This window comes from Mastigoproctus giganteus, chromosome 2, assembly GCF_048544385.1.
Source record: "Mastigoproctus giganteus isolate SK-2022 chromosome 2, ASM4854438v1, whole genome shotgun sequence".
Lineage (NCBI taxonomy): Eukaryota > Metazoa > Arthropoda > Arachnida > Uropygi > Thelyphonidae > Mastigoproctus > Mastigoproctus giganteus.
In genome coordinates this window covers 107,749,097-107,765,351 of record NC_143576.1, presented here as the reverse complement: position 1 = coordinate 107,765,351, position 16,255 = coordinate 107,749,097, and the positions used below count along the sequence as shown (strand labels likewise).

Here is a 16,255-nt window from a genome sequence, read left to right as displayed (position 1 = left end):
TGGACTAATGTTATTAGTGGAGTCCCACAGGGTTCGGTGTTGGGTCCACTGTTGTTTTGTATATTTATCAATGATATTGATGAAGGTATATCAGGCTTAATGTCGAAGTTTGCAGATGACACAAAGGTTGGCAGGGGTTGTTAATGACAGTAATGGCAGTGTGCTACTGCAACAGGATCTAGATAATTTGGGCAGATGGGCTAAGAAGTGGCAACTGAAGTTCAACCTTGACAAATGCAAAGTACTGCATATGGGTAGAAGTAACCCCAGAGAAACGTACCAACTGTGTGGTACTACACTTAAGGTGGTAGAAAATGAAAAAGACCTGGGAGTAATTGTGCAGTCAGATATGAAGTTTTCTGAGCAGTGCAGACAGGCTGCTAGGGCGGGTCATGGGGTTTTGTCAATGATATATAGGAATTTTGCTAGCAGGGAAAAGGAGGTGATTGTCCCTCTGTATAAGGCAATGGTCAGGCCACGCCTTGAGTACTGCGTACAGGTCTGGAGGCCTCATTTTAGGAAGGATGTAGATTTGCTTGAGCGTGTACAGAGAAGAGCAACACGATTGGTGAGGGGAATGAAGGGATTCTCTTACCAAGAGAGGCTTAAGTTCTGCAAATTGCAGTGGCTGGAGACTAGGCACCTGCACGGTGATCTAATTGAGGTCTATAAGGCCTTGAATGGGTTGAGCACACTGAATTCTGATGGGATCCTCCCACTTGTTCAGATTACGAACCTACGGGGACATAAGTTCAAATTAAGAAAGGACAGATATAGAATAGATGTGCGGAAATTTGCCTTTAGCCAGCGGGTGGTTAATTGCTGGAACAAACTTCCATCTGTCGTTGTAGAAGTTGATAGGTTAAATAAATTTAAGGAGGAACTGGACAGGCATTTGGAGGGAATGGTGTGATTTGTTTTTTTTTTTTTTTTTTTTTTTTTTTGGCTGATGCTGCATAAGCTCCTACACTTGCTTTCTTGCATCATGTGCCACTACTACTACTACTACTACTACTACTACAAAAGTGAAATATGAAATAACTGAAAATTCTTTTGCTAATGGAGTAAAACAGATCATTCAAAGCCTTATACACTTCAATCAGATCACCTCGCAGATGCCTAGTCTCCAGACCTTAATTTGCAAAAACTTAAGCCTTTCTTCGTAATAGCAACCCTTTGTTCCATTCATAAATCTTGTTGCCTTTCTCTGTACTCGCCCCATCAATTCTACATCCCTCCTAAAATGTGGCCTCCAGTCCGGTATACAGTACTCAAGGTGTACACAGTATACAGTACCTTATACAAGGGGATAATCACCATCTTATCCTGCTAGAAAAATTACTGTATATCATTGACGAGACAGCATGAGCCACTCTTACAGACCGCTCAGAAAACTTCATATCTGACTGCACAATTACCCCCAGATCCTTTTCATTCTCTACCATCCTCAGTGTAGTACCACACAGTTGATATGTTATTCTGGGATTACTGCTACCCGTATGCAGTACTTTATATTTGTTAATGTTAAAATTCAGTTTCCACATCTCAGCCCATCTGCTCAACTTTACTAGATCCTATTGCAGTAGCGTACTGTCATTAGTGTCATCAACAACCCTGCCAACCTATATCATCTGTAAACTTAGACATTAAGCCTATATTCCAACATCAATATCATTAATAAATACAGAAAATAACAATGAACCCAACACTGAAACCAGTGGGACTCCACTAATAACATTAGTCCACGAAGAGCAGTGTCCATTGTTTACCCACTGTCTTCTCCCACTCAACCATCCCTTTATCCGCACAGCAATCTGCCTCCAGTTTCACACTGCTCCAGTTTGTGCAGCAGTCTTCGTTGTGCAACAGAATCAAAAGCTTTCCTAAAATCCAAGTATATATCAAAATTATTCTTTGCATCCAGTTCCTTTGTGACCACATCTTAGTATCCAATAAAATTGGTTAAAACAAGACATCCCCTTAACAAACCCATGCTGTGTCTGAACTATAACTGAGGTCTTGTCTAGATGATCCTGCAGTGCTGCTTTAACCAACAACTCCATTATTTTCCCTGGAACAGAAGTTAAACTAACAAGTCTATAATTACCTGTGTCACCCTTTGTTCCTCCTTTATGAATTTGGGGTCACATTTGCACATCTCCAGTCCGTGGGTACTTCCCCCCCCCCCCAAAGGCTATCCCGAAGACTTCCAGATTCTTCCCCACATCCCCACATCCTCACATCCTAGTTCCAGCCGCCCAAGCTTATCCTTTATTTAAAACAAGATAGACAGACATTTCCTTCACAAACTCCAGTGACTTCTGACTTTTTGTTTCCCTTTAGAGCTAAAATGTCATGTTAAATATACTGTATGGAATGCTTTACTTATTTTAACAGGAGTTAACATATTGTTCATTTTTAACTCTAGAATATAAGGAGTGCATTTAAATAAAAACTAATTCTGTAAAACTAATCCAGTGAATTTTAAGTATTTCTTAAATGATGCACAATCATGTTTACTTACCTCAGCATCATTAATGTAATGAACCTCATCAAATATCACCCATTCCAGATCCCTAATTACTTCAGAACCGCGGTACAACATGGATCTAGTAAAAAAATATAAATCTAATTTACAAAAATGAAATCTGTATAAAGAAATTAGAAATTTAGTTCTAACTTTAGTAAAGAGATATGATAATCAACTTTTATAACTCAAAAATTTAAATACTTTAATCTCCCACCACAAAAACTTTATATTCTATAAAGTTCAAAGGCAGTGTTTCAGTTTATCAGGGAAATGGGTTATTGAGCACAAAGGCCAGGAACTTAAATCTGCAAACATTCTGGTGAAAACTTCGATCACACAAATGCAGAAAGTCCTTCTGCTAGAAAGAAACTATTTTGAAATGAGATACAAACTTATTATGATCACAAATATAGGGAGATTAGATTTATTTCAGCATACATATATTTAATCTCACCAACCATCTCCATCTATTTTACTAATGTACTGTTGTAAAAGAAGTAGTGACTTTATATTGCCTACTAGATCAAGGCCAACTGAAATCACTCAAATTAGGAACTACTTGATGAGAAATAAACCTTGTAGCACAAAATGAATTAGCACATGATTCCAATATAAATGAAACACTTTGGTCAGAATTCCCCAACACCATGACACTGACATCACTCCAAAAGTGTTGTGTGCTACAGCCTCATGGACTCTTCTTCCTATCTGTAAAATGGAATGACCTGCCAATTTCCTTGTCGGATGACCTGCGAGATTTTCTTTTCTTCTTTTCCTTGTCGGATTACTGTTTCAAAACTTCTGATGTTAACGTTTGCTCAGATCATGTCAGTGAAATCATTCTTGTAAGAATGGAATCCTTTATTCCACAGTCCACTTTAAATCTCGTTCTTTATCTAAACCTTGATTTTCCAATAAATGTGCTAAGGTTATTCAAGAGAAGAATGGTGCATATCGTAATTAGCTTGTTTCCAAATCTTCAGTTTCATTTTCTGCCTACACCAAAGCTTGCAACAATTGTAAAACAGTTACTAATCACTCCAAACTAGATTTTGAACAGGCTAAGAGTAGAAAACTTGTTTCTTGCCCTAATGGTAGCCGAGCATTCTGGTCTCTTGCCAAAGCTATTGGCAGCAAACTTTTGCCCATCTCTGCTCCCACCTCTGTCAAAACCAGTTAGTTCTGTTGTCACTTCAGCCAAGGATAAGGTTGACCTGCTAGCAACCCATTTTTTCTTCCAACTTGTGTATTAATGATCTTGGTAAAACATCCCCCCATTCCCAACATGCTCCATTCAATGCCTCCTATGGTCTTCCGTCAAAAGGATGTCGTAAAGATTTTGACGAATCGTGATGTTAAGAAAGCTCCAGGTCCTGATGGTATTTCTCCACTTGTTCTCAAAACCTGTGCTCCTGAACATACTCCTGTTATTTGCCGCCTTTTTTCACTTACTTATTCCGAAGGTGTTTTTCCTTCTGCTTGGAAATTTGCTCATATCCACCCAGTTCCTAAAAAGGGTGACAAATCCCTGCCATCCAATTACTTCTACTTTTTCTAAGTAATGAAGAAATCAATTAACCACCAACTCAAACTACCTAGAAACCCTTCTGTCTGATCAACGATTGTTGTGATTAACGAAATGGGAACACAAAATTTTGGACATGATCCTATTATGCATCATTTGCAAATCTTTTTGTGATTCTGACAAGTCTTGTCACTGTCAGTATATGAAGTTAATCAAAACTTCTCTGCTCTATGAGGACACAAAATTCATTGTGTGGGCTAGGCTGCAAATTTAGCAATTCAACACAGCATCCAAAGATTTATACCTGGGGTGAAATTATTAAAAAGTTTCAGCTGTTAAGACCAGAAAATTTAATCTTTCAAGCTGAAATTTTAAGGAGTATGTAATGATCAATGCTACTTGGAGTACAGAGAAGGACAATAAGATTGGTGAGGGGAACAAAGGAGTGATTGTTATCAAAAAAAGCTTCATTCTGCAAATTGCAGCATCTGGAGACTAGTCACCTGCTAGGAAATCTGACTGAAGTGTTTAAGGTATTGAATGGATTGAGCAAGCTCAATGCTGATGGATTCTTTCTCCTGCTCAGACTACACACACATTAGGGACACAAATTCAACTTGAGGAAGGACAGTTTTCAGAATAGATGTGTGGAAGTTTGAGTTCAGCTAGAGAATGGATGATATCTGGAACAAGCTTCCATCTATTGTTCTGGAAGATAAGAGCTTAAATAAATTCAAGGAAGAACTAGACAAACTATTGGAGAGAATCGGTAGGTGAAATGGAAAGTGTCGGTTTTTTTTTGCTGATGCTGTATAAGCTTGCTTTCTTGCATCATTTGCCACTACTAATGCTAACTTGCAGACGCACTGAATGTGTATCCAGTTTCTAGGAAAACTCCTTTGAAACAGATCCATCCAAATAGCCAGTAAGCTTTATCATTTGGGTTTGTCAAGGAAAGTCATGTCTGACTGGATACTATGATATGGTCACGAAAGAACTAGATGGAAAAAAATTATTTTGATATCATAGAGTAGACAATCGAAATAACAGCACCCCAAATAAAGCACATTCGAAATCGGATGTATACATACAGTGCAGGTGTCTTGCAGTGCCGAAAAAAGAAAACAGCAAGTCAAGTGATTACTGTATTTGTTTACGTTCGCCATTTTTTCAAAGTGAATTCTGTACTGATATCACAGATTATGCCGCTGTTTTACATTTATTTTAAAAATAAAAATCCCTCACTATTGTTCCTAAAGTTAATAAACCTTTTACAGAGAAGAAAGAAGAACAAAATTAAAGCTTAGTGACAAACTTAATATAATCCAAACTATTACATTACGGTCACCTGGAATGTTAATTCATATATCCATGTGTATTGTGTCTGTAAATTGTATGTGTTCTCTACTTGATTTGCCTGTTTTGCTGGGTGAAAAGCCCCAGTTTCTGGGGGAAAAACCTTGCTATCTACCCCTGAGACCAACTAACTCAGCCATGGAGTGAAAAAAAAGTTCCTTGCTTCATCGACGGGATTTGAACCCGGGCCTTTTCTACCACTGTGCTACACGCGCAGACTAAACTTGATATAATAAAGAAAATAGAATGGGGCATAAGCAAAAGTGTATTAATGGCAGATAATAACACTGGATCATCAACATGTTTATGTTATTTTATGTGCAGTTAATAAAACTGCATTCTTAATCTCTCTATTTCTTATTTGGTCTCATTATTTCTATATTAAATCATTAAAAATTTCTAGATGGAAGAAAAATAGAAATAACAGCACTTTGAATCCCTGAAGGTGCTGTTATTTCAAAAGTCTACTGTACTTGGATTTCAGGAAAGCTTTTGATACTGTTGCACATGGAAGACTACTGTACAAAATGGAACAGTATGGCATTAAGCTGCTACAATGGATAAAAGGATGGTTGAGTGGGAGAAGACAGACAGTGGTAATCAACGGACACTGCTCTTCGTGGACTAATGTTATTAGTGGAATCCCCCGAGATTCGGTGTTGGGCCCATCATTGTTTTGTGTATTAATTGATATTAATGAAGGTACATCAGGCTTAACGTCCAAGTTTGCAGACGACACAAAGGTTGGCAAGGTTGTTAATGACAGTATGCTACTGCAACAGGATCTAGAAAAGCTGGGCAGATGGGCTGAGAAGCGGCAACAAATTTTAACATTCACAAATGCAAAATACTGTATATGGGTAACAGTAACCCCAGAGAAATGTACCAACTGTGTGATACTACACTCAGGGTAGTGGACAATGAAAAGTGCAGTCAGATATGAAGTTTTCTGAAAAGTGCAGACAGGCTGCCAGAGTAAGTCATGGGGTTTTGTCAATGATATACAGGGATTTTGCTAGCAGGGATAAGGAGATGATTGTCCCTTTATATAAGCCGATGGTTTGCCCACGCCTTGAGTACTGCTACAGGTCTGGAGGCCTCATTTTAGGAAGGATATTAAGTTGCTTGAGTAAGTGCAGAGAGGAGCAACAATATTGGTGAGGAGGAACAAAGTGTCCTCTTACCAAGAAAGGCCTAAGTTCTGCAAATTGCAACATCTAGAGACTAGACACCTGCAAGGTGATCTGATTGAGGTGTACTGGGCTTTGAATAATTTGAGCAGGCTCACTGCTGATTGGATTCTTCCTCTTGCTCAGATTACGAACCTGAGGGGGGGGGCATAAATTAAAATTAAAGAAAGACAGTTCTAGAATAGATGTGCAGAAATTTGCCTTTAGCCAGCAAGTAGTTTATTTCTAACAAACTTCCATCTGTTGTTGTGGAAGTTGATAGCTTAAATAAATTCAAGGAAGAACTGGGCAAACTTTTGGAGTGAATGGATGGGTGAAATGGGAGATGTGTTTTTTTTTTTTTTTTTTTTTTGGCTGATGCATGCTGTATAAGCTTTCTTTCTTGCATATATGCCTCTCCTAATGCTAATTTCCCATATATTAGCTTAGTCCCTGAACTTTCTGATCATGCTGTGTTCAAACTCAGTGTTACCAACATTATATAGCCATATGCAAACATTTTGGTTCTTTCTTTCTCTTCTATTCCAATATTCAAGTCACTTGCCTTCCTAATTTTTGTTTTTTTGTTTTTTCTGTTTGTAGAACCCTAAAGCTAGGGAAAGTTTTGTCAATTTTGAGATAAAAGTTGCATCAAAACCATACCTAAATCCACTGGCAGCACCTCTTATATCCTCCCCTCCCACAAAGCTCCTCCACTTCCCAGAGGGAATATTCATGTCATTCCTCACATGAATATTCAAGGATGTTAAAACAGACATGTTAAAATTTTTTAAAAAATTCTAAACACATACCTTAAGATTTCAGTAGTCATAATTAAACAGAATGCTGTTTGATTGATTTGAACATCACCTGTTATCAAACCAACATCCTCGAATGTTTTCCTAAAATCTCTGTACTTTTGATTAGAGAGGGCTTTGATAGGAGAAGTATAAATCACCCTGTAATAAATTAACTGCATATTAATTCCAAGCAATTTATACACAAAAGCTAATACATTTTCATCAATTCTGAACACATCATAAATTAAAAAATCTTGAAATAGTGGCTAAGGTTGCAATATAATGGCAATATCATAATTAAGTTTAAGAATATATATCTCTCTCTATACATTAAAAAAGCTTTCCTCCTAGTGATATTTATTAGAGCCAATGGTAGAAGAGAATGAGGCAATTACGTCACTAAAATGCAATTAATTATTGACAACTTCCTCCAAAATGTTCATCACCTTGTGTACATGTATCATTTGATGTTCCATTGTAATGTTTTTTTTTTTGTACATTAATGAATATTGTATATTTGTAAAATAGTTTAGTATTTTATAAATATTTTAAATATTTGTATAGTTTGTATATATTTCAGTTAAATATTTTAATCCTTCTCTTTCAGATGCAACATTATTCCTCATGCATTATGGAACCCAAATCAAAAAAGCATTTTCCTAAATGAGCTATATATAAACACAGGTAAATAATTACAGTGATATTTATTCGACCTTGAAAATGCCTCACACTACAAATGCACAGATAAATAATCCCATAGGTCATTTCCTGATTAGATATCAATCATAGTGACATAGTGATTTTTTTGCCTGGCAAAAATCATTATGTTACTATGATCAATATCTAAGCGATCTAAGGTGTACACTGTGTAGAATACAATACTCTGCGTAAGGCCAGGGTGTGTTTTGTAAAGTATTAATGTGGGTTGTGTTGTTTTTCTGACCACTTGCCTAGGGCCTGTGGAGAGCCACTAACACCCCCAGTTTCCGTCACCGCCCCAGGGAGGCGGGCCCAGGACAAATTAGGAGAGAAGAAAGCTCTGGCGAGGCAAACCCTGGGGTAGCTTAGGCATCCAAGGAGAACCCCAAAAAAAATTTTTTTTATTGGAAAGGAGATAATGGGGAGATAGGAAGAGGGCGGGATAAAAGTGGTTGAGAACAGAGGGATACAGTAGTTGAGGCACCCACCTGATTTGAAAGGGGAGACAGTAAGGAGATCCCTGGTACAGGATGCCCATCCTGGTCAAGAGGGTGGGAGTTGAAAGTGGGTGGTGGGGTGAGCCACCAGGCAAAAGGGAGTAGGAGCCACTCAGGGTGGGGGAGGGGGAAGGAGACTCAACCACCCCAGGTTGTAGGAATAAAAGAACTTATGGAATGAGATCCCTATGGTGGAGCATGATTTTTGCAGCTCTGTCCCACACTGGCCTGGGGGTGGGGTGTTACCCAAATGGGCAGTGTCAGCATCCCACACCGCACACCATACTAGCTAGAAAAAGCTACAGCCTGGATAACAATGAGGCCCCTGACGGCCTGCATAGCCATCAGTCTGTCCGGTCAAGAGAGTAAGATAGAATGTTGCAATTATTAATAACTCTCATTCACTAAATAGTTACACCATTTTACTTTTTAAAGTTTTTTTCTTACACTTTCTATTTCTTTTATATATTAGATTAGTTATCGATCAGTGTTTTTACAGGCATGTCTTTTATATAGAAAAGATTTGACTTGCTCCATAACTCTACATATTATGTAGAAAAGAGTGTGCGGGGGTTAGCGAGCAAAGTGAGCAGGGGCAGAGCCCCCTAGTAATATATTATAAACAAGAATAAATGATAATTAAATAATTACAGTGAAACTTCTCCTAACGTACACCTCTCATTAACGGACATCTCTCTACAACGGACATTTTCAAATTCCCCAACTCACCTCCATTGGTTTTAACGTGTTTGCAGCTTCTGTGTAGCGGACATTCTCTGTAACGGACGAGGACAGCCAATCTGCACTGGTTCGTTTAGATTAGCATTTAATTTGATCTCCCCATAACGGACAGCTGGCGAGCTTACGGCCCTTTTTCTAGGAATGTTTCTTCCACGTATTGCCTCAATCGTGTGTTTATTTTCTATTTCCGATTCTCTGAATTTTATCAAGGTTTACGTCGCGGTTCTAAACCCTTTTTCAAGAATTTTAAGGCACGTGTAAAACTTCTGATGAATTCAGTGTGTGCAAGGGGGGGGGGGGGATATGGTCAGCCTTTCGTCTTTTCAGTTTTGTTCAGTGTCGTGTGAAGTGCACAATGTCTTCTCGTAAACATTTAACTTTAAAAGATAAAGTCGAACTCATTAATGCGTATGATCGGCAAAAAAATAGTGTTCGCAATCTCGCTGCAAAATTCAAAATCGGGAAGATGCAGGTAAGCGACATCCTAAAGAAAAAAAATGAACTGCTCAAACAATTTTGGCAACACGGAAATGATCAGGTTCAAAAATCATTCCCGAAAACTGTTGGATTTCAAATTGACAATGTTACATATGAGTGGTTTTGTCGCTAAAAAAATTCCCATTAATGGGCCTATTATTAGGGAAAAGGCTTTGGAGGCTGCGAAATCTATGGGAGTAAATGAGTTCAAAGCTTCTGTGGGATGGCTAGACAAGTTCAAAACTCGGCATAAAATTTCTTGGAAAACCGTAAGTGGTGAAGGTGGATCTGTTGATACTGGGGTTGTAACAGAGTGGACCGTCAAATTGGAAGATTTATGTTGTGATTTTGAGGCTAAGGATATTTACAACTGTGACGAAACAGGGTTGTTTTTTAAAGTTCTTCCTGAAAAAACAATGAGTCTAAAAAATTAAAAGTGCCAGGGCAGAAAAATTTCTAAGGAACGCTTGACTGTACTATTGTGTACAAATATGCTGGGAGATTTTGAACAACCTCTTGTTATAGGAAAACCACAAAATCCTCGTTGTTTCAAGGGCATAAAGTTGAATCTTGAATGTTGATTGGAAGTCTAATAAAAAGCGTGGATGACAAGAGATATCATGAGCGAATGGATAAGTCACTTTAACCAAAACATGATTCGTCAAAACAAAAAAATTATTATTTTCATGGATAATGCTGCATCTCACCTGCACATTGAATTGTCCAACATTCAAATCGTTTTTCTGCACCAAACACATCTGCAGAGTGTCAGCCCTTGGATCAAGGGATAATAAAAAATTTTAAACTTCACTACAGAAAACGTGTTTTAAGACATCTCATTGCAAACATGAACGATGTAACATGTGCGAGTGACCTTGCAAAGAAAATCAGCATCCTAGATGCGATTCAATGGATTTCCTCTTCAGTAAACACAATTAGAAAACAAACTGTCGTGAACTGTTTTGTAAAGTCTGGCTTGTCAAACGCAAAAATTGAAGTTGTGAACAGCAATGTGGAGCACCAAGAAGAACAAGAACTTCAACATCTATTGATAAGGTACAATACTTCAGTATCGTACATTATCAATAGATATCAACATCTATTGATAATGTACGACCCTGGCTACAAAGATATAGACTCAAACCTCACTACAGAAGATGGTGCTATAGATATCAACGACATTATCATCGATAATGTCGTTGATAATGTTCAAGAAGTTCCTCACGAGGATGAAGAAATGGAAGGAGGTCATTATGTCGAAGAACATATTAACGACGAACCACCAATGAAAATAGAAGAAGCGCTCATACAAATCAATCGTTTAAAAATGTTTTTCGCCGCTGAAGTATCTTACTGAAGGACTTTCGATGGTTTCTTCACTTCAAACAAATGTTGAAAACAAAATTATCAGCCAGAAGAAGGTGCAGAAGAAAATAAGTGATTACGGTATGTATTTTTCATAAGATAAAGTCATAATATGCATAGCACAATTGTATGTATATTATTTACAAAAATATTGTGTAAAAACTGTATATAATTTAATTTAACATTAAACGTTTAACAATTTTTCTTTATCTCTTGTGTATGTAATTGTATATTATTTACAAAAATATTGTTCAAAATCTGTATATATTTTAATTTATTTTTACATTAAACGTTTAACGATTTTTCTTTCTTTTTTTTTTTTTTTCTCCCTCAGACTTCTTGTTAACGGACACTTCTCTCTAACGGACACATTTTCGTTCCCCGTGGCTGTCCGTTAAAGGGAAGTTTCACTGTATTTAATTGAATTCTGACAGTGAAAATGGAAAGTTGTTTACTTATTAATCAACTTACATTTTTTCCTTTATAGAAACTGGTATATTTTTACAGGGTAACCCCAGAGAAACGTACCAACTGTCTGGTACTACACTTAGGGTGGTAGAAAATGAAAAAGACCTGGGAGTAATTGTGCAGTCAGATACAAATTTTTCTGAGCAATGCAGACAGGTTGCCAGAGCAGGTCATGGGGTATTATAAATGCAACAGGAATTTTGCTAGCAGGGATAAGGAGGTGATTATCCCCTTGTATAAGGCAATTGTCAGGCCACACCTTGAGTACTGCATAGCAGTAGTCAAGGTGTGGCCTGATTTTAGGAAGGATGTAGAGTTGCTAGAACGAGTACAGAGAAGGGCAACAAAACTGGTGAGGGGAACAAAGTGTTGCTCTTATGAAGAAAGACTTAAGTTCTGCAAATTGCAGCATCTGGAGGCTAGGCACCTGCTTGAGGTGTATAAGGCCTTGAATGGATTGAGCAGGCTCAATGCTGATGGGATTCTTCCTCTTGCTCAGATTACAAACCTGAGATGGCATAAATTGAAATTGAGGAAAGACAGTTGTCAAATAGATGTGTGGAAATTTGCCTTTAGCCAGAGAACGGTTGATTGTTGGAAAAAACTTCCATCTGTCATTGTGGAAGTTGATAGCTTAAATAAATTCAAGGAAGGAAGAAGTAGACAAACTTTTGGAGCAAATGGATGGGTGAAATGGGAATTTTTTTTTTTTTTTGGCTGATGCTGTATAACCTTGCTTTCTTGCATCATATGTCTCTACTAATGCTAATATCCAACTCATCAGCCATTATCTGAGGTTCGAATTGCAATTTCACAAACGTCTGCAATTTTGTCCTCATTTCAATGGGTTGACTGACACCCACTTCTTCGGTCATCACAAACATCCTCACGTCTCTCCTCAAACAGCTTATACCATTCAAACACATTGGTATGCATTTCTTCACCATAAATAGTTTTTGACATTTCATACATTTCTGTCCACATGTTCCCAGTTTAAAGTAAAATTTGATATTAGTTCATTGCCCCACTGCAAAATCGTGACACAAAACATTAACAAAACTGGTTGTTACTTGCAATCTGTTTGCCTACTAGACAATCTTAATACCACCAACTGTTAGAGAAAGTTTGAACTACAACATACACTTCCATTTATTTCTGAACTCAATATGACCCCAACAGCAACAGTCTGGGAACTTTACTGCCACAGCTCATATGTCAGGGGTCTGAAATTAATCCAACACATCTGCATACCAATGCCCTTGAAAGAAGAGACTATTTATGTTATATTCATATGTATCATTTTTCTCAAATAAAGATCTTCAAACGTCATAACATGACATTTAAGAAACCTTATTTCAAAGTTATTTTCTTGGATCTATCTATAAGTATTTAATGTTAATCTTTCGTTAATCTCAGGCGCCATGGTTTTTTTTTTTTTTTTTTTTTTTTAACTCTTTCAGTTGGATGTTGTGGGGTCAAAAATGTCACCATTTCCAATTATGAAAGGTTTTACTGTTGTACTAGCCCAATTACTGTACTGCCCTCTATTTATACTTCATATAAACAATCTAAAAAACTAAATCTATATTTATGTTCAATTGCTAATGGCAGGCAGATTTTTTTTTTTTTTTTTTATTTTTACTTCCTCAAGTCAGTGTCTCACAATGCAACCTTCTGCATTCCCAATCATAAAATCTGTTTTCTTGGTGCCAAGGCTGAATTACTGTACTGCAATCCATTTATATTTCATATAAACATATGAAAAACTAAATCGATATTTATATTCAATTGTTAATAGCAAGTGTGGGGTTTTTTTTGTTCTCCTCAAGTATGATGTGGACACTGGTGTGACAAGTGTCCACATCATAATGGCAGGTGGCATCGTTGCTTTTTCATTTCCGCAAGAAGTTACAAAATTATTTATATTCTGTGTTCAAATGAAGTATTTAGACATGCCCTCAAGGTCTCAACAAAGGTTTTCTGATGCTGAAATTGGGATGGGAAGGACAAAGGCCGCAGGTTGTCAGTCAGAAAGGTTACTACCAGGAAGGTCAAAGCATCATACTCCAATTACCTATCCCTCTTCATACAACTAGCCTGAAGCATAGGGGTAAATTTAGATTGTTCTAACAGTCCAGCAGAAAGAACCAACCACTTATCACTTAATATACCCTGAACTTTCAGCAAACTTTCAGAACTGCAACAAGAAAAAAACATTGTATAATTTTATTTTAGGGTGGTATATATACTAAATTAATGATTATAGTGACTTTTTACTCAACTATATACTGATTCACTGTGTTATAATTTAGGTACTCTATGTATAACTCTTCATGAAAAATCATCTCTAAACTTGGAGGAATTTCCTCTATTAAGTGGTAAGATCAGCACAGATGTAAATAACATAAATTTATTGAATCCTTGTCAGGGCTGGCCGCAACTATGTTCAACTGGTTCTGTTGAACAGGGCCCTGCACTCAAATGGTATAAATAATAATAATATCATCTGTGTCTTTTTCACATTTCTATCAACAAGCCTACCGGCCATCTTAATGTCTAGTACTACCCACATTATTGTCACACCAAGAGCACTTGAGCAAGTAGACTTTAAAATTGCTAGAAATAGAGCATATACTTCATTCTCAATGTGTAAGTTTCATTTGATATCTAACATAGGATTTATTTAAAAATGTAATTTTTATGTTATGCTCAATTTCAGTACTATCTATATTGTTTTTAACTTTTGGAGGTAAGGAAATAACAAATGGGGGCCTGCAAGTAATTCCTGAACAGGGTCCAGCAAGTAATTCTTGAGCAGGAGCCCAGCAAATTTTGGGGCCAGCCCTAATCCTTGTGTACCCGTTGTGGGTATGGATGAAAATCTCTTGTCTCAAGATGTCAGATTAACACAGAAATTTAGAGAAACTCAGTATTCTGACTGACCTCGGTCCTACTTTTAGCCAACCTGCACCAAATTATGTTCCAGAGTTATCACAAAACATTAATAAACTGGAGTATTGTAGATATAGCTCCCATTGAATTTTATTCTAATAATAATCAAGATGCATCATCAATTCTTCAAGCAATTTCTAACCTTGGGAAGGATATTATGAGTCACATTAAGTGTGACACTAATAAAATTACCAAAGCTTCTGGCAATTTTATTTTGGACAAATCATCCAGTTTAGAAACCATTACAGCAGTACTTGTTACAGATAATGAGAATCTAAGAGCTGCACTTGATGAAGTTAAAATTAGAGCTAATTTAGACAAAATTGTGGATACTCTCTCTGTAATAACTTCGGATTCTCACAAATTGCCTATTGAAAAACCAGTTAAAAGCCCTAGCATTGTTTGTTATTTTGCTCTCCGTGGAAGCTCAGTTCTATCTACTCCTACTCAATGAACAATTAAAGATTATGGCTCTCCCTTTCTGAGAAACCCCTACAGATAACAAAACACAACAAAATGTATTAATAATCCATGCTAAAGAAAACAGCAAACTGAAAACCAGTACTGATGTTATGAATTTTATTACAAATACTTTAAAAACTGACTTAAGGAATATGAAAATTAAGTCACTGTAGCTAACACATAACAAAGGAATTGTGCTTGAGACTGTGAATAACTCTGATTTGGTAAATATAACTAACTCCAGTGCCATCTATTCTGCTGGCATTTCCTGTGAAGTTCCCAAAAGGTCAAATCAATCATTGCTAATATGTCATCATTCCCAAAGCGTTTTCAAAATAAGAAATTACAGAGGACTTATTTAATAAACATTTACTAGACTAAGGAAGTTAAAGCAAGAAATTTCCTTCATATTTGGAACTAAAAGTAAATCTACTCAAACAATGCATCGGGTAATGAGCCTTTCTCCAAGCATTTATAAATGTGTTGCTTCACTTAACAAAATTTTCTTAGGCTGGAGTTCACACCGTCATCAACCCTTTACCATTGTCACAGGATGTTTTCAGTGGTTGGGCTAAAAAAAACAAAAAGAGTAAACTGCAGCCATTATCAATCCACTGCAGAATGAAAGCCTTCTCAATGATTCATGCTGAGGGAAATGGACCCTAATCTGCCACGCTGATCCAGTGTGGGTTGGCAGATTGACCATATTTAGCAGTCAGGGGCTTGAATCCCAGTCTACTCAAAGAGTGTACGCTACCACACTCCGGCTCCTGACCACTCAGCTACGGAGGCCTACAGAGTGCTTGGGTTATGGTAATACAATGCAGTTCTGTACACACACACAACTCTCCATCTTGTGATCACTGTGCCAAAAGTGTGTTCACAGACTGCCCAAATATTATCTTTATTAACTGTAAAAGTCAAAGAAAGGAATTTCATTATTCCATTAAAGATTGCTCTGAATATCTAAAAACACTAGAACTGGCATGATCTCAAATTATCCTCTTCTTCATTATCTCCTACTTCACAGTTAAGTTCTCAGTCTACTCCTGGATTTCTAAAAATATTACAGATAAATGCTCATAAATCAAGAACTGTCAGTGATGAAATTAGACATACCACTTTTGAACAGTCGACTGATGTTGCACTCATCCAAGAACCATGTTATTTAAAGGACAAGTTATTGGCTTTTCCTCTTTAAACAGAGTTATATA

General features: G+C 37.1%; 1 protein-coding gene across 3 annotated transcripts in view; it reads right to left on the bottom strand.

Annotated features, from left to right (window-relative positions):
• tst (superkiller complex helicase subunit twister) overlaps positions 1-16,255 on the bottom strand; it is a 522,759-nt gene that overhangs the window by 320,521 nt on the left and 185,983 nt on the right. For all 3 annotated transcript variants that reach the window (XM_090389516.1, XM_090389517.1, XM_090389518.1), the window contains 2 exons: positions 7,393-7,539; positions 2,525-2,609 (listed from right to left, as the gene is read on the bottom strand). In XM_090389516.1, the coding sequence (XP_090245642.1) occupies positions 2,525-2,609; positions 7,393-7,539 (232 nt within the window). The remainder of the gene's footprint in view (positions 1-2,524; positions 2,610-7,392; positions 7,540-16,255) is intronic.